Below are 20054 nucleotides of genomic sequence, written 5' to 3'. Positions count from 1 at the left end.
TTCAATTGGTTTTTTCTCCTTAAGAGCTCTTGTCACTAAGTCCAACATTGTCCGACCCCTCTTCTTAGACCTCCTCTGTCTCTTCTTGATAATCCCATCAGTAGGAGAGATATTTTTGTGTTTCTTAGTTCTTTTACGCCTATGTGGGCCCATCAATCAACCTGCATTCACAAATTTAATTCATTAAAATCAGTACCTATCAATTTAAATAAATAGTACATGTTAAGTTTGACAACGAATAATTTGTAAAACAGTTTTAACTATAATCATAAGTAATAATCATCTTAAACCGTAACTTACTCATGTGTCAACGATGCGAGGGCGTTTTCTCGAAGGGGTATCAGTACTAATCCATATACCCTAATTGTGATCATCGCGGGTATATAAACTCGAAGTACTGACAGTATCCGTATCATCTAAATTTGATTTATTACAATTAAAACCCTCTAATACAACATCTTCCTCAAAACTATCCATATCCCGCCTACTCCTTACAGATAAAACAACTGACCAATTTTTATCCAATGGATCGGTGACATAAAACACCTGCTTTGCTTGTTTACCTAAAATGAAAGTATCTTCCTTATGTCCAATTTTATGAAAATTTACCAGAGTAAATCCTATTTCATCCTTACGGACAGCAGCACACCATTTGCACCAAAATACAGGTATTTCGAAATCTGTGTAATCTAACTCCCAAATCTCTTCTATAACTCCGTAATAATGCATCTTGCTTAAAACTGGATTCTTATCTTTTGAACTAGAAAAGTGCATTGCTTCAGCTTCTACACAAACTCCACTATTTTGCATCGTACTCTTGTCATCTTGCTCACGAGTGTAAAAAGTGCACCCATTAATGGCATTGCCACTATAAGAAGATGCATGAGTATTTGGGCCAAAACAAAGTCTTCTTAAACGGGAAGAAATACAATCGGGATACTTTTGTAGGTCTTCTATCATTCGACCCTTAAACCAAACTCTAAATGTCTTGTTGTTCTCACTTGCAATCCACATCTCGGTTTTATTTCAATGATTCTTCCTCAATAGAGCCTTGTGTTCCTCAATGTAAGGTTGTACCTCATCCTCATTATGAAGGACATATGTGTGTGCTGTATGCCATTTATCAGCTGCCATACCTTGGCGAACATGACCCCTAAGACCTTTGCCCATCATCCACTCACTATGTCGATTCTTCGGAATGCCAAGTAACTCAGAATTTGATAAGTGTGTATAACAAAAAGAAAGAGCTTCATCAATGATAGCACGCTCGGCAATGCACCCTTTAGGACGATATCTATTAGACGTATAATCCTTGTATACTTTCATCAATCTTTCAAAAGGATATTGATACCTTAAGTAGACAGGTCCAAGATATTTAATCTCTCTAACCAAGTGTACAGTCAAATGAACCATGATTGTAAAAAATGAAGGAGGAAAATACATTTCGAATTGGCAAAGAGAAGTGACAATCAGATTTTGCAATTCATCTAACTCTGCAGAATCAATAACTTTGTTGCATATGGCATTGAAGAAAAAACAGAACCTAGTTATGGCATATCAAACCTTTTTAGGTAAAATGGAACGAATGGCCACTGCTAGTAATTGTTGCATCAAAACATGACAGTCGTGAGACTTTAGACCACTAAGCCTGAGATCTCGCATTGACACGAGGCTACTAATATTTGAAGAATATCCCTCAGGCACTTTAACACCATGCAAACACTCACAAAACTCTAATTTTTCCTTTTTGGAGAGTGTATGGGCAGCAGGAGGCAAATAAATCCGTACTCCCTCCTCTTGCGGGGCCAACTCCGGTCGAATTTTCATATCTATCATATCCTTCCTAGCCGACGTGTTGTCTTTTGACTTATTTGGGACATTCAAAAGATTGTTGATAATATTGTCATAAACATTTTTTTTTCAATATACATAACATATGGAGAGTTCCCGCCAATATGGGAGTCGCTCAAAAAAAGGAGACATTTTCTTGTATCCACGAGATGCTAATTTTGAACCCTTCTTCCCATATGTAATTTTAATATCTTTCACCCTTTCATATACATCATGACCGCTTAATTGTGACACCCTCATTTATTGCGGAAAAATAAACACGTAATTCTAGAATAAAACTGCATGGATATGTTTGTAATAGGTTCATTTGGGTAAAAACCTGTAATTTTTAAAACCTGAACCTGTTATAAAGATATCCAAAAGGGAAGGTGTCAAACATGCAAGGTCCAAAATAAATCTCATGAATGAAACATCGATAAAGTCGCGAAACAAAGTTATTGATCGGAGCCATTTGGTGTTCACAATTAAACATATGTGGTCGTTGGTCAATGGTCGATACAAAACACAATTTATACTTCACAAACAACTCTACAATTAGTAAAGAGGCAAGTAAAGGTCGGATCCCAAAGGACGGGTATTGAAATGAAGATTTTATTGCAACTAGTGGTGTCTAGGGGTGTCACGAATTGGGTTGATGTAGAAGGTCACTAAACTAGAATAACAATGAAATAAACTAGCAAGATAAATGAAATAAGGGGTGTAAACAATTGATTAAAAGCACTAGGGCGTCATGGGTTCATAGGGGATTCATGGGATATGATCATACAAACATGTTCTCAAATTATAAGCAAGCAATTATTGTTGTGATGGATCGAGTTGGGTTATGTCTTACAATCCTAGGAAAGTTTGGGTCCCGGAGCCGAATCTCTTGGATTGTACAACACCTACAAGTCGACTTAATCTTCCCTACTCAACACATGCATGGTCTAACAAGACTCGAGTTGGGTTATGTCTTACAAGTCAAGTTGAAAGGATAGAAGATGATAGTAAATGCAAGGATTCATAGGCTTAGCATTTCATCAAATATAACATGTGCATGTATTAAGATCAAAACAAGCAAGCAAATAAGATATGAAAGCATATTAATTTAAGCATGAATCATTCCCCATGTTGGTTTCCCCTAATCACCCATTAAACCCTAGCTAAGAGACTACTCACTCATTATCATATTGATCATGCTAGAAAGGTTGTCAATCATACTAACATAATGAAACACGATGAATAAATGAAAGTAATTAGCAATAATTAAAAAGGGATTAAGAGATTATACCTACTAATGATTCCAATAATAAGGATGCAAAGAATAATAGAAGAGCTTGATGATTGATGGAAGGTTGTCAATCTCCCAATAAACCCAATAATCTTCTAATTACCCAAAATAAATGAAGAACAAAAGAGAGATTCAAGAACTAAAACTTGGATTAAAACTAGATTAATATTTGATTACAATATTGAAGAGAGATTTGATTGATATTAACTACTCTAAATATTGATAAGAAGAACATGCTCCTCTAATTAGACTAATGGGGTATTTATAGTGAAAATTAGGGAGGATGCATTAGGGTTAACTAAGGGCTAAACTAGTAATTACACTTTTTAAGTTGAGCAAGGAGCCTCCGGGATTATCCGAGAGAAGGGCTTCTCCATTTCGTAGTTAGAAGAACGGGTATCTTTGTCTTTGTGATCCGTCTTGGCTGGGAGTCGGGACGGCCGGATCTGGGGTGGACGATCCGAGCGGATCAAGGAACAAGACGCTCGGACTGGGCATGGGGAATCCGAGCGGATTCCTGGTGAGGACGCTCGGACTGGCAAGGACGGACGGATTCTCTACAATCCGTTCGGATTGTAGTTCAAAGAACTTTCCTTCTTCTTTTTCTTCCCTTTTCTTCACGAATTCCTTGGGGATTTCCTTGGGGACTCAAGGATCCTTTTCTCAACAATGCTCTTCTACTATGCTATGTACAAAGGCCTTCTAGTCTTGTCTCTCCTTGATGCTTGGTCATTGAATACGATCAATTTAGCCTCGTTTTGCCATGAAAATGCAAGATTCTTACTCCTTTCCTACCAAGGGATCAAAATCTCAAAGAATATGCAAAACAAAGAACTAAAGATAAGAAATGACCCAAATAGGCACTAAAAAGCATGGAAACAATGGTAATTTGGGGGCTAAATATGCGCTAATTACGGTCACATCAAATATCCCCAAACCGAACCTTTGCTCGTCCCGAGTAAAGAGGTGACAAAGACTAGGACCAATACTAACCTAACCTAATAATAATAGCCGATATGAGACAATTAGCGGGTCTCACTCCGCCCCTTCAACTCACAACAAGACAACCATGAGGTAGGATGCCTTCTTGCAAGGCAAGGTGGGTCTTGCCAAAATGGCGACACATCCAAACATTAGGCACACAAAAACACATAATGGATGCATCTACAAAAAGAATAGCCACTTTCCTCATCTAAGTGGCGGAAATTATCTACAAGGGAAGCAATTCAAGGGTACACAATCCTTCCTAGATGCAATTTGTTCAAACTACTAAGCCTAGAAGGATACCAATAAATCACCTCCAAAAGGTGTCAAGCTAGGGTACCTTTGTCCTCAATCGTTAAATGCTTTTGTCAAGAGTAGACTCCCTATGGTGTTAGAAACACTGGAGGATCGCGGAATTCCCCCTCTTGCCTAGACAAGAAGAAGGGTCGTCCCCTCTCTACCATGCACAAAAATGGATACGATGGATAAAGGGATCGATAGATATTTGAGTTTCACTTTGGGAGTTTGCTTTCATTTTTGTTTTCCCCCCCAATTTCATTGGCATTTGACATTTGAGAATACTTCCTTTGCCATTTCTTTTGATTTTTGGCATTTCAATACTTGACAACTTTTTGCATTTCTTTTTGAACATTTTCAAAGTCACCCCAATTAGTAACGAGGGTGCCTTGTATTTGAAGCTTAGGAGTCTATTTTTGCTCCTCTTTTCATTTGATGCAATTTTGCAAACTTTTTCTTTTCTTTTCATTTCATTGAACTCAAATTGATTTCTTTTTGTGCCCATTCCCTTTGATGACAAAAATTTATGGTAGAACATGGATGAATGATGGAAGTATGCATGGTTTCAAGGGTCACCTTGGAATAAACGGTAGCCAAGGAGTTATCACACCACAAGGTACTCTTGACTCGGCCTTAAACCATGGGTCAAAGGATACTAGCATGACACATCCTAGGGTGTTTTACAAGTATTCTAACAAGCAAAGTCTTAAGAATAAAAAGCATCTACTAGGGCTTATATACACTTGTCAAGCTTCCCAAATAGACGGTTTCGCAAAATTTTTCTAACCATGCAAACTACATGCCATGATGCAACTAACATATAAACATCCTAATGCAAATGATTCTACCAACTAGTATGACATATATTCTAAATGCAATCCTAAGTTCACATTGTTTTAACCGCATCAATCAAAATAAAGCCACATAGTCATTAACATAAAGAGGAAAAAGGAAATTGGAAAGATCATACCATGCGGTCTTCAATATCCTCATGTCTCGGATGTGGCGTAGTCAATCAAAGTGAACAAGGATGAAACAAACACAATATATACAAGACAATATATCCAAAGGAAATGAACTTGTTTTTGGTTTTTTCAATTTTTCAAATTTTTATGATTTTTGAAATTTTTCAATTTTTATGGTTTTTGGATAAAAGTTAAGTGTTAGAATTCCCATCCCCACACTAATATGGGCATTGTCCTCAATGGCCAAAATGATGGAAATTATGCAAAATGATGCATGATTTTCTATACTAAATGCAATTCTACACTAAGCTATACTACATGATGCATGGTTTTTGTTATGACGGAGAGGATAATTTAGATTACCTCCCGTTGCGTATGCATTAACTTCCCCAAACCAAGTAAGACACTATTGCTAATGTCAAAGCATGGGGGAGTTCATGCACACACTATGCTATGCATGAGACTAGATTGTCATTTTGGATTTTCAAAAATGGGAACAATAAAGAACACCTCAATGGAACCGAGGTGTGAGTCCTTTGATGTTGCTAGGACTAAACCAATCAATGATCAAAATGAAATAAAGTACAAGGAGATATAGACAAACCATGGGAGAGTAGGAGTCTCCAAGGCTAGTCTTCCATCATGCTATCATCATCACCACTTCCCTCATGAGAAGTGGTCACATTGCCACTTTCCTTGGCACTTTCTTCATTGCTTTCTTCATCATCATCTTCACCATCTCCTTCTTCATCTCCACTTGCTTCTTCCACAATGTTATCATCAAATTCTTCACCATTTCCAACAACCTCATTGTCTTCCACCACGTCCCTAGATGCACCCGGAAATAAGGCTTCTTTATCCGCCCAACTAGGCAAAGGACAAGATGGATCAAGGAGTCCTTGCCTAGCTAGATGTAAGAGGGGAGGATATTGAGCCAAATAGGCATTCTTCCGATCTTCATAAGCTTGCTTGTGCATGGCTTGCATTAGAAGAGTTACATAATCTTTTCCAATTTCAACTCCTTGCGGTTTGAACTCTTCATAGTCATGGGGGTAAGGTGGTATAACAATGGAAGAGGAGGGAGTTTTCATGATCACCCTTTTGTTGTTGAATGATGTACTCGGCGTCCTTGGATAGGGGAAGTAAATAGTTGGTCCGGTGGACACTAAGACGGCAAATCTTTGCGGGTAAAGTGAATGATCGAGCCTCACTAGTAAGCCACCCAAACTTGGTATCAAGGGGATTGTGAGCAACCCACTTAAACTTGTTAATCAAGGTAGACATATCAATAAGATGGCCACCATCCTTAGCCTTGTACTTGCTATCCTTATTGAAATTAGGATCAAAGTGCTTGGCTAGGACCGTGACTAGGCCGCCATTAACAATTACGGTTTGACCCTTCTTCCCACTATCTACATGGAGCCATCTATCAACCAATAGCCTCAAAGAATTGTAAGGCTTGGTATGAATTCTTCCAATATTCAAAGTTGATTCAAGGAGAATAAAATCGAGTCCCGTAAAATGATTGGTGTCTTTCCTAGCAATTATGGTATTTCTCACAACTTTGTGCCATACTCTTATGCCCGGATGATGGACCAAAAGAGCACGACAAGCTTTAAAATCTTCAAATTTCTTCCCGGAGATTGCCTCCCAAAGAGGCTCGGGATCATACTTCCCATATTGCTTATAAAATTTATGTTCATCGCTAAGACCCAAAATTTTACCCAATTCCGGAAAGGTAATGCGTCTACTAGTGTTAGCTAGACGAAACTCAATATTTTCCCTATTCTCAACTTTTGTCACTTTTAAAGAACTTAAGAATTCCAAAACAAGGGAGGGGTATGTTACTTCCTTCATTTCAAACAATTTCTTCAAACCCATGGCATTGAAAAAGACTCTTGTTTGCTCAAGAACACCTAACTTCTCTAAAGCATCTTGACATATGAATTTGGTGGATTGGATTTGTTTCATAGCAAACTTGACAAATGTATCTCTATGGGCATCGGAAATGAAAGTTACCTCCGGATAATGCAAGAGTTGGTTAATTACCGGAGTAGAAGGTGATGCTTCCATAGAAATTTGTTGAGGTGGTTGCACTTCCAAGCTTGGTGTTGCTACCACCATTGCCATAGCTTTCTTCATTTGTAGAGCTTTTTGCCTTTGAGAGAGAGATGTAGTCTTTGGTGCCTTTGCTTTTGCTTTTGTTGCTCCCTTTGTTCTTGCCATTTGATGAGCTAACCAAGTAAAGAGTCAAAAATCTTCAATTTGTAGAATGCCCAAATCGATTTTGAAGGTGAAAGGCTTTGCCTTTATAAGAACAAAAATCAATTCAAAGGTGAAGATTTTGTGCTTGGTTTTGATTTTTGATGAAGATGGAGTGATTAATTTGTTGTTTGAAGGATGGTTTGATTTGATTTTGGTGAGTTTTGATGAGGGTTTTTGTTTTTGAGATGGAGAGGATGAGGGTTTTGATGTTATGGGTAGTGTTTATGAGTGAATCAATGAATGAAGGTGGGGGGGGTATTTAACGAACTCGACAATATTAGGACGCAGGCGCAATCCGTGCGGATTAGGCGCAATCCGCTCGGATTCTTCAGCTTCAAATTTTCAAAAATCCCGCCTAGAGACGGGCGGATTCTGGGGAATCCGCTCGGATTCTTCGAGATGAGACGGGCGGATTCTTGTCAGGACGGACGGATTCTTGTCCAGAGATTTTTCTTTGTTTTTCTTCAGCCTCAAGACGGGCGGATTATCCATAAGACGGACGGATTCTGTGAGACGGGCATCTTTCCAGAAATCCGCTCGGATTCTTCAACATGACAAGAATTTTGCGATTTTTCAAAGACAGCCCAAGACGGGCGTCTCCTGAGCAGGACGCTCAGATTTCTTCAGACGGGCGGATTATCAGGAATCCGCTCGGATCCTTGTCCTTTGTTCCCGGATTTCCCTTATCATTCTTTCTTTCTTTCTTTCAAATCTTGTGTTCTTCATTGTGGGGGCACTACTAAGGCATGAATAGCCTAGGCAATTGCCATCCTCACACTAAGGTAAAGCACTACACATCAATTTAAAATCATTAGTCTCTCCCTCACTTCTCTCTTTTCATGACAATTATTTTGATCAAAGTAAATAAAATCCAAAAATGACAAAGATGCAATACAAAAATTAAAAAGTAAGTTAGGGAGTTAGAAATATTTACAAGTGGTGGTTTAGGGAGGACTCCACCAAACTCTCATTCTTGATGAGATGTCAAGGGGGCATGTTCAAGGTGTTGTTGATGTTGCTCAACACCTCGAAGAAATAATTAAAAGCTTGTTCATTGTTGTGGTAGAGGTCCTCAATAGACCGTGGCCCTTGTTGTTGATCATGATCGATGGCATGCCCAATGTAGGGATTAAAGATCCCTTCAAATTCGTCGTCCCAAAGACCACAAACTTCATTGAGTTGATCATTGAAAATCTCTTGCTTGGATGGAGACAACTCTCCCAATTTCTTCTTTTGGCCAATGAGGCCATCATCTTCTTCCTTGGTTGATTTTGATGAGCTTTGCAAACTCTCCTTGCCACAATTCACTTGCTCTTTGAATGGAGCATCTTCAATTTTCTTCCTCCATTGGAGTTCCGATTTCTTCCTTTCATCTTTTCGGCTATAGTGATCGATCATGAAACATGGCTCATGCAAACGAGGAGCTCTCATGGTCTTGTCAAGATTAAAAGTTATGCTTTCATCTCCCACTTCTAGAGTGAGCTCTCCATGTTTCACATCAATCACCGCACCCGCGGTGTGTAGGAAAGGTCTTCCTAAGATAATCGGAATGTTGGAATCTTCCTCCATATCAACAATGACAAAGTCCACCGGGATGAAAAACTTCCCACCGCACCGGACATCTTCCCATATCCCTAATGGTGTCTTCGTCGATCTATCGGCCATTTGAAGAGTGATATTGGTACATTTAAGCTCTCCCATTCCCAACCTTTTACTTACCGAGTACGGCATGACACTCACACTAGCCCCTAGATCACATAAGGCTTTGTTGATCGTTGTGTCGCCAATGGTACACGGTATTGAGAAGCTTCCCGGATCCTTTAACTTTGGAGGTGAACTCCCTTGAAGTATTGCACTACTCACTTTAGTGAAGGCGATAGTCTCAAGTTTCCGGATTGACTTCTTCTTTGTGAGGATATCTTTCATGTACTTTGCATAGGCCTGAACGTGATTGATTAATTCCGTGAAAGGAATTGAGACTTCTAAATTCTTCACAATTTCCATGAATTTTCCAAGTTGATCATCAAATTTGGGCTTGGCTTGACGACTTGGAAAAGGAAGTCTAACCACAATGGGCTCCTTCTCTTTGGCTTTGTCTTCATTTTTCTTTGAACTTTCTTCTTTCGATGATTCCCCTTCTTTGGGACCTTGCACCACAACTTCATTCTCACTAGCTCTCACAACTTCATTCTCAACTTGCTCCTTCGGTGCTTCATATGTTGTACCACTTCTCAAGTGAATGGCACTAACCGTTTCATGTCTAGGGGGATTACCTTGAGGCGGTAATTGCCCCTTTTGCCTTTGTGAGTTTGAGGATGCTAGTTGGGTCAATTGTGTTTCCAACATCTTGGTGTGAGCTAGAATGTTGTTGATGGTGGTATCCTTTGCTTGGCTATCCTTTTGCATTTGGGTGAAAAACTCTTGTTGATTTTTTTGCATTTGAAGGACCGCTTTTTGGACATCAAAACTTTGGTCATTGTGGTGATTGTATGGATTTTGATTTTGGTAACTTTGGTTTTGATTGAAAAAGGGTCTTTGATTTTGGTTTCTCATGGGTGGTGGAGTGTATGTTGGTTGAGGATTTTGGACATTTTGGCTCTTGTATGAGAGATTTGGATGGAACTTGGTATTTTCATTGTAAAAATTTGAATAAGGGGTGCCACTTTTGTAAGCTTGGAAAGCATTAACTTGTTCGGTCGTTCCCCTACATTCACTTGAGTCATGACCCAAGGTTCCACAATTCTCACATATCCCGCTTGGGATTGATGAGGATGCCGTCATGGCATTGACATGATGCTTTGATGATTTTGAGTTTTCCTCAAGCCTAGCCATAGCTTGTTCAAACTTCAAGTTGATTGTGTCAATGTGAGCACTAAGTTGAGCACCCAATTGAGTAACGGTGTCCACTTCATACTTTCCTCCTCTAGTAGCCTTGCGAGGCCTACTATATTGCGAATTATGGACCGCCATTTCCTCAATCTTGTTCCATGTTTGATTGTCATCAACTTCGGTGAACATTCCATTTGATCCCATATTGAGAATGTTCCTTGAATCTTCATATAAACCATTCCAAAATTGTTGCACTAAAAACCATTCGCTAAGTCCATGGTGAGGACATGAGCGACAAATACCTTTGAACCGCTCCCAAGCTTCATACAAAGACTCTTCATCCCTTTGCTTAAAACCCGTAATTTGAGCTCTTAGCATATTGGTCTTTTCCGGTGGGTAGAATTTTTTGTAGAAGGCTAGAGCTAACTTCTTCCAAGAATCTATTCCAAGAGTGGCCTTATCAAGGCCCTTCAACCATTGCTTTGCGGTGCCGATTAACGAAAAAGGAAATAAGACCCATCTTATTTGGTCTTGAGTCACGCCCGTTTGAGAGATAGCTTCACAATAATCACAAAATGTTTCCATATGAGAATGAGGGTCCTCACTAGGCATTCCCCCGAATTGGCTCCTCTCAACTAGTTGGATGAAGGCGGACTTGGCAATAAAATTACCGGTGAGATGTTGTGGGGTAGGAGTACCATTTGGTAAATCCTCCTCGGTGGGTATAGAGTGTGACGAGAATTTAGGCATTGTAGGTGGATTTTGTGGGATATTGTTAAATGGGTTCTCTTCTCCTTCTATTGCGAAAGGATTGACAAACTCACTAGTGGGTTGAACAACTTCACCAACACCTCCCAAATTCCTCCTAACAAGTCTCCTATTATTCGTCAAGGTTCTTTCGATTTCACGGTCAAAAGGTAACAAATCTCTTTGTAACCTTCTAGACATGCAAAATATCAAACAACTAGAAAACAATTAGAACAATCCTTGAGGAGTTTTACTTCCCCAAGGTGAAAGAGACACAACTAATAACAATAAAAGAAATCTTAAATCAATTAAACACCGTCCCCGAAGAACGGCGCCATTTTTGATCGGAGCCATTTGGTGTTCACAATTAAACATATGTGGTCGTTGGTCAATGGTCGATACAAAACACAATTTATACTTCACAAACAACTCTACAATTAGTAAAGAGGCAAGTAAAGGTCGGATCCCAAAGGACGGGTATTGAAATGAAGATTTTATTGCAACTAGTGGTGTCTAGGGGTGTCACGAATTGGGTTGATGTAGAAGGTCACTAAACTAGAATAACAATGAAATAAACTAGCAAGATAAATGAAATAAGGGGTGTAAACAATTGATTAAAAGCACTAGGGCGTCATGGGTTCATAGGGGATTCATGGGATATGATCATACAAACATGTTCTCAAATTATAAGCAAGCAATTATTGTTGTGATGGATCGAGTTGGGTTATGTCTTACAATCCTAGGAAAGTTCGGGTCCCGGAGCCGAATCTCTTGGATTGTACAACACCTACAAGTCGACTTAATCTTCCCTACTCAACACATGCATGGTCTAACAAGACTCGAGTTGGGTTATGTCTTACAAGTCAAGTTGAAAGGATAGAAGATGATAGTAAATGCAAGGATTCATAGGCTTAGCATTTCATCAAATATAACATGTGCATGTATTAAGATCAAAACAAGCAAGCAAATAAGATATGAAAGCATATTAATTTAAGCATGAATCATTCCCCATGTTGGTTTCCCCTAATCACCCATTAAACCCTAGCTAAGAGACTACTCACTCATTATCATATTGATCATGCTAGAAAGGTTGTCAATCATACTAACATAATGAAACATGATGAATAAATGAAAGTAATTAGCAATAATTAAAAAGGGATTAAGAGATTATACCTACTAATGATTCCAATAATAAGGATGCAAAGAATAATAGAAGAGCTTGATGATTGATGGAAGGTTGTCAATCTCCCAATAAACCCAATAATCTTCTAATTACCCAAAATAAATGAAGAACAAGAGAGAGATTCAAGAACTAAAACTTGGATTAAAACTAGATTAATATTTGATTACAATATTGAAGAGAGATTTGATTGATATTAACTACTCTAAATATTGATAAGAAGAACATGCTCCTCTAATTAGACTAATGGGGTATTTATAGTGAAAATTAGGGAGGATGCATTAGGGTTAACTAAGGGCTAAACTAGTAATTACACTTTTTAAGTTGAGCAAGGAGCCTCCGGGATTATCCGAGAGAAGGGCTTCTCCATTTCGTAGTTAGAAGAACGGCTATCTGTGGCTCTGTGATCCGTGCGGCTGGGAGTCGGGACGGCCGGATCTGGGGTGGACGATCCGAGCGGATCAAGGAACAAGACGCTCGGACTGGGCATGGGGAATCCGAGCGGATTCCTGGTGAGGACGCTCGGACTGGCAAGGACGGACGGATTCTCTACAATCCGTTCGGATTGTAGTTCAGCAACTTTCCTTCTTCTTTTTCTTCCCTTTTCTTCACGAATTCCTTGGGGATTTCCTTGGGGACTCAAGGATCCTTTTCTCAACAATGCTCTTCTACTATGCTATGTACAAAGGCCTTCTAGTCTTGTCTCTCCTTGATGCTTGGTCATTGAATACGATCAATTTAGCCTCGTTTTGCCATGAAAATGCAAGATTCTTACTCCTTTCCTACCAAGGGATCAAAATCTCAAAGAATATGCAAAACAAAGAACTAAAGATAAGAAATGACCCAAATAGGCACTAAAAAGCATGGAAACAATGGTAATTTGGGGGCTAAATATGCGCTAATTACGGTCACATCAGTTATACAACCCAAATATGAGAAAGGGAGACATATGTCCCTAAAATGCATGTGACATAAAAAGTGTTTAAGGGTCACAATAAAATATAGCCAATCTAGGTCCCAAGGTTACTTTGCTCGCTAGCTCGTCCATGTACCCCATATATGCATCACCTACCTATCATTCGCATTTTATACAAATACGAAAGCCACGGTCAGTGGGGAGTAACTCCGAGTTCTCCCAGCCACGAAATGTCATAATTAATATAACATGTAAACATAAGAATATGAATACGAATCACACAATGCCTTAGCATATAGATGCTAGACAATCGTGCTTATCATGTGAACAACAATATAACAACACATAGTCCTAGCATGTGAATACTAGACCGACTCATACTACACTATCATGTGAATCACATAACATCCAGGAATCCAAACTCTATCAACCATAGCCGGCTTGCATCTCACCTTCTATGATTCATAGAATCATCAAACAAGAAAGGACAATATATCAAAGACAGGCATAAGTTCTTAGCACGGTCAATAGTCACTTTGTAACTCGAGTCTATACCACGAGGTAGGGAAGGTAATCGAACCGGTATCCTGGCTCAGAGGTTCTATAAAAACATGGCCAAGACACAACACAACCCTAGTCCTAAATCTGCGCAGACCTAGACATGCGGATACACACCACCGCACCCAAGACCCACAATTTTATAAAACCATGTGAGTACCCTAAGGAGTCCACCAAAGGGTTGGCTAGTACTTAAGCTGACCACTTACTCTCAAAATAAGTAACGAGGTCATGCCCCAACTTGGATATAAACCCACCAAGTCAGGAACACAAAGGCTATTGAGCAGTGAACATACACTCGTCAAAGACTATAATGACCTATCTATGATGAAGGCCGAAATACTCACCTAGGACCTAGTCCCAGCTAGTCCAGCTTGAATACTTTAGCCCACACCACACAAGACAAGTAGGATACCCAATTAACCATAAAAGGGGCAAAGAGTCCAAACTTGTACACACAAAAGATCATACACACCCTAGTATATGAAAGGCTACGCAAGAGCATATTCAGCTGACAATCCAACAAAATCTCCAATATCAATAATAATCCAAATTCCAGCTAACCGTTAATCTCTTAATTCACGAGAACAAGTTAAAATGGCAACAAGACAAGAAGACTGAAGTATAAGGCAACCAATTCATCCAACAACCAACATGTGAAATGATAGTCACAAATATTAAGGCATCAACGTAAAACATCCAATAACAACCAATCTCACCTCAAAGACAAACCCTCGACCCGAGTCCCGCGACGGGTCATCGGTCAAATCGAGGCTGACCGGTTTAAACCTAGTTTGACCAAACTCGTTCGGTCAATCTGGCCCAGCTCAGAGTCTTGGCCTACTTTGGCCCAAATCACAAAATTATTCTCATGCTATTTCCAATTTCTATCATGTGAAAAACGAAAGTAACACATTATCAATCACCTAAACACTTAACAAACAACAAGCACAACATTAACTACTAATGTGACATTAATTCGTCGAGTAACTCGGAATAGTTACCTTAAGCTAGAAAAAGGCAAATAATCCTTGAGAAAGCTCCTAAAACCCAAAATTACTCTTCATCTTCAACCACATATGAGCCACCTAAAATATTTATGTGAAAGGACGATATTAACGAATTATCTTTATATAAAAATATGAGACGGAAATTAATTTAATTATATTTTAAATAAACCAAACTAGCGTCAAAACAAATTATAGACACGGCTCTAAAATTATTATGACAACCTTAAACTCGGCCTAACCACCAACTACACATGGCCTCAAACTCGTGACTTAGCTAGGCCACTGCCTAGGCCACGGCCAGGAACACAAATTAATATACAATACCCCAAATCCATAGTCCAAATCTGAACCTCAAAGCCATTAATCAACTGACGGTACAAGGGCTATGAATATCTCTCTGCAATTCAACGTATAAAGCTTTATATATCCATCATGATCTCTTTCGTCTCACATATCCTACCTCCTTTTCCATTTATAAATTAGTTACACTTAACATGGCAACCATCCGTAATTCCTTTTATTATTCTAACACAATCATCTTTATCCCAAATAGCATCCCAAAACAATCCCTACATGTCAGTATACACCGTCTCAAATATACCACTTACTAGCTAGCATCCCAAATGATCCCTACAGGTCAGTATACACCGTCTCAATCATCTCCACATATCAGTATACACCGTCTCAACTATACAACTGACTAATTAACATCCATAAGGATCCCTATATATAATTATACACCGTCTCAATTATAAAACAGACTAACCAGCATTCAAAATAAACATATTTTACAAGTAATATCGAGTAATCCGTTATCGTTACCTTTTTAATCTTCTACCAGACCGTCTATTTTAGTACATACAACCGTCTTATAATAAATAAAGCTGAAAATATAAATAGGTTTGTAAAAATATATGACGAAAATGAATTTTACTTACAACGGATTGACGGAAACGATAAGAGGACCACTGTGGAATGAAAACTGTTGAAAATGGATGACAAACGGAGCACCAGGACGGATTATAGACAAAAATTGAAGAAGTAATAGACAGAAGGAAAAAGAAGGGCGAAGAAGAGGAAAAGAAGAAAGAGACGTGGGAAATCAAAAATGAGGCAGCAGCCTGCCAGCCTGCTATTTACTATACGTACGTTTCTTCGTCGTTAAGAAACTTCGATAGTTATTAAAACCGTTTCGAGTTAAATTTAAGCGGTTTAAGAAAGAGTCTCATAAATGAAACGGAATCAATAATAAATAAGTTTAAAGAATGAAAAATAAAATAAACTCAGATAGTTAACGGAAATAATAAGAAATCGGCTTGAAACGGAATTATTAGCGATTTTTACAAAACTAACGGATATTAATAAAAATTGCTAATTTAGTGAAATAAGCTCAAAATAGCTAATTGGACGGTTTTGTTCCCAAAATCCATCTCGGGTTCACTTAAAACAACTTTCATAAGGACTCCTAAAGAAACGGAAATTATTAAATAAATAAACTCGAACTAACTTCAATAAACCCGAACTAACTTTAAATAAACTTATTAATGATTATTAAAATTAACGTATCGAATTATGATGAAATTAATTAATTAGCTAAGCATATATATATAAATCGTTAAATGATGTAATTAAATTCAAAATAGCAATTAAAAGAATTTTATCCAACTTAATAAAATACGGGGTGTTACATTAATATCTTAGGACATGGACGATGTTCAGGGTTTCCATTGAATGGTTTTTGTTACCTACGATAAAAATGATCTTCATCCAAAAATCTACGGTATCCTAAGAAAGCTTGCTTTTTAGAAAACTTCAAATAGCAAGAATCTACATCTTCCCCACACAAGGGGCATACCTCTTTGCCATGAACAGTATGACCACAAAGATTACCGTATGCTGGAAAATCAGATATAGTGCATAATAACATAGCTTTCAAATTGAAAACACTATTTTGGTAGGCATCAAATACTTCTACCCCTTCATCCCACAATGTTCTCAAATCATCAAGAAGAGGCGCCAAGTAAACATCTAAATCATTACCCGGCTCCTTAGGACCGGAAATCAATAAGGACAACATCAAAATTTTCTTTTCATGCACACATATGGAGATAAATTTTAAATAGCTAAGAGTACATGCCAAGTGCTATGTTGACTACTTAAATTCCTATAAGGATTCATCCCGTCAGTAGAGACTGCAAGTCGAAGATTTATGGGTTCTTTCCCGAATTCGGGATACTTGGCATCAATGTGTTTCCACTCTAAACCATCAGCGGGTTGTCTCAATTTGCCATCATTTTGTTTTGCAGAATTATGCCATGTCAACAACTTTGCATCTTTCTTATTCGCAAAGAGTCTTCGCAACCTAGGTATTATTGGAAAATAACACAAAAACGTTTCCTGGGATCCCCTCCTTCTTTTTATATCGCCATTCATTACAAACTGGACAATGAGACAAACTCTCATATTCCTTGCGATAAAATATACAATCATTAGGACATGCATGAATCTTCACATATTTCATACCAATTCCTCTAAGTATCTTCTTTGCCGCATAGGTACGATTAGGAACAACATTATCCTCTGGAAGCATGTCCTTCAATAATTCGAGGAGGTTAGTAAAACTTCTATCACTCCATCCATTTTTTGCTTTCAAATTATACAGCTTAACAACAGCTGACAATTTTGTATAATTCTTACAATTCTTATAGAGAGGCATTTCGGAGTCTTTTAACTTTTCTAATACAATTCTTGTGATGTCATCTAAATTAGTAACATCGGGATCTTCATCTTCACCTAGAATGTCATCTTTATCATCGAGATCTAGGTCAGGGTTATCTTCTTCTACATTGTCTTCACTTATCCTGTCGCTCAATATTGTTTCTAACTCATCATCATGAAACTCGTCAGCAGAATTCATATCACAAGAATATGTATCCCAATCCGAATTATCCAATGAACCGATACCTTTTTCCATAGGAAGAGTTTCCTAATCAATCTCAATCGCTCTTGACTGAACATCAATTTCTTCTTCCACTCTCTGTACCACTCTAGACTCCCCATGAAACCTCCAACGTCTATACTTTGGATTAAAATTATTATTTTCTAAATGTATTTTAACTTCCGAGAAAGTCATATATTTAATATTCAGACACATATCACAAGGACATGGCATATTAGACGTGTCTTTCACATTCGTTCTAACGAATTCATAAAATTCAGCTAAACCAGCATCATATGTAGGATCACCTCTTTTCCCATCCATCATCCACGTACGATCCATATTAATCTATATAGTAGAAGAAAGTAATAAAAATTACAACGATTTTTTTTCAATGTACTCAGCCTTAAATATTGTGAAAAAAATAATCCCTATTAGAAAATAACGACATATTTAATAATTAAAATAATAACTATGTTGTTATAATTTGGTAAAAATCAACATTTAGTTACTCAATCCTACAAAAAAATAATATAATTAACCAACAAACATTATCAATATAGTATAATGACCTCGAATGTAATTTTTTATTTCATGCAGATTTCTGAAAACTTTATATGAAAATAAATAAAGTGAAAACATGGAAGTGAAAATTAGGCTGATGGAAGAGAAAATAGCAAATAAAGTTACTTCTGCTGTCTTTCTGAGGTAATGGAAAGGAGAAATTATCTAGCTAATTAAAGTCACTAGATTAGAGTTTACACTACAGTTATAACCAAACTACATGCTGCATCTATGAAATTTGGTGGAAAAGGAATAGCTGCAGGATGCAATTGCACCTCTGCAGGCCTGAAACTGTGGCAGAAGAAATATTCGAAAAGCCAAAATTCGACTTGCAAAGAATATCATATGCCCATGTAAGGAAAGAGACAAAACATGGCTAGCTAGGTTTCAATTTTGAAGGAAGTAAGACTGAAACTGTGGTGAATGTATCCTATATTCGACTTGGTTTTGATGCAATGATGCAATAATATTTACTTACATGTGATCCAAAAAAAAAAAATTAAAAGAAGTAAGTTGTGAAATGTCTTTAACTGAGAACCGTATTAAGGAAGTAGTGACCTGAAACACATGGGCGAACTCAGCATACACTTAACTTGGTTAAAACAGAGGATGCATTATAATTGAAATATAGTTGATTGCTGATTAGCAGGACAATAATATTGACCAAACTTGACCTTTTAAGACGGGATGCACTACTAACTATTGAAATATAGTTAGTCCCTTCTAAGACGGAAAATATCCATTCTAATATTTAGATAGATTAAATAGCACCCTCTTAAACAGATGGGACATACTTATTATACTCGAGAAATCAGTTCAAATTGGGAAAATTAGTGTACTATATTTGTATGAATTACAACAAAATAGGAAAGGAATACTCATTCAACTCATAAAGACGGAATTGGCCAATTATAAGGGCTCGCTTTCGATAGCGGCAGTGTAACAACTAGCAATCATAATCCACTTAAGTACAATCATATCATCACCAAATACTAAAAGAATCACATTAGCATACATTAAACTAACATTATTGTAGTATTATCATAAAAACTTAACATTATTGTAATTTTGTAAAAAAAAAAAGGGCATACCAGTAGCAACAATAATCAGCAACGATGAAAGCAAGCGGGCAAGGTGGTCGACGGTAAAGAGCGAACGCGGAATTGGCCAATTATATGGAAGAAATTGAGAGTGGCGGTTGGAATGACGACAAGACGAGAAAAGTTTTTTTCTTTTTTTGAGGGGAAGACAACAGCTTATTTGGGTTTATTTGAAAGACGGGCCTTTTTTTTTACTTCTAGTCCGGTTTTGTCATTGGGCCGTTCTCTTAGTTGTATCAATGAGATTGGTTTCATGACTTAACCGTTCTCTTTATAATATTAAGACGGTTGGTCAAACTAACCGTTCTCGTTGTTAATCTACCAGCACGGTTGGAATCAATCACCGTTCTCTTGTGAAGTCATATTTGCGCGCCCATAACAAAAATAAGCAAGAGAACTGTTCCGTTATTGACCGTTCTTTAAGTGGTGTTCTTATAGCTTAGAATTGTAGTAGTGTAAATTCATTTCATTTGATATTGATCGAATCCCAAGGGACCTAAACACCCAGGTTAACGCTCTGGCCAGCCTAGGATCCAATTTCAGCCCTACTCTTTTTGACAAAATACCCATTGTTCACTTA

At 37.9% G+C, this 20054-nt stretch overlaps 1 protein-coding gene and 1 non-coding gene across 2 annotated transcripts; one reads left to right on the top strand and one right to left on the bottom strand.

The window, feature by feature from the left end:
- Positions 1–1026: 1026 nt before the first annotated feature.
- Positions 1027–17846, bottom strand: LOC141601152 (uncharacterized). The gene is made up of 4 exons (XM_074421423.1): positions 17326–17846; positions 17006–17234; positions 16618–16958; positions 1027–1543 (listed from the first exon to the last, which is right to left on the bottom strand). Exons 1-4 carry the CDS (start codon positions 17844–17846, stop codon positions 1027–1029), a joined length of 1608 nt encoding a protein of 535 aa, XP_074277524.1.
- LOC141602981 (small nucleolar RNA R71) lies at positions 10733–10839 on the top strand. Its single transcript, XR_012524883.1, has one exon. It is a non-coding gene; the product is annotated as a small nucleolar RNA R71 (small nucleolar RNA).
- Positions 17847–20054: the final 2208 nt, after the last annotated feature.

The sequence above is a fragment of the Silene latifolia genome, chromosome 9 (genome assembly GCF_048544455.1).
Source record: "Silene latifolia isolate original U9 population chromosome 9, ASM4854445v1, whole genome shotgun sequence".
NCBI classification, from domain to species: domain Eukaryota; kingdom Viridiplantae; phylum Streptophyta; class Magnoliopsida; order Caryophyllales; family Caryophyllaceae; genus Silene; species Silene latifolia.
The sequence above is the reverse complement of the archived record's forward strand: the minus strand, read 5'-3'. Positions and strand labels throughout refer to the sequence as shown.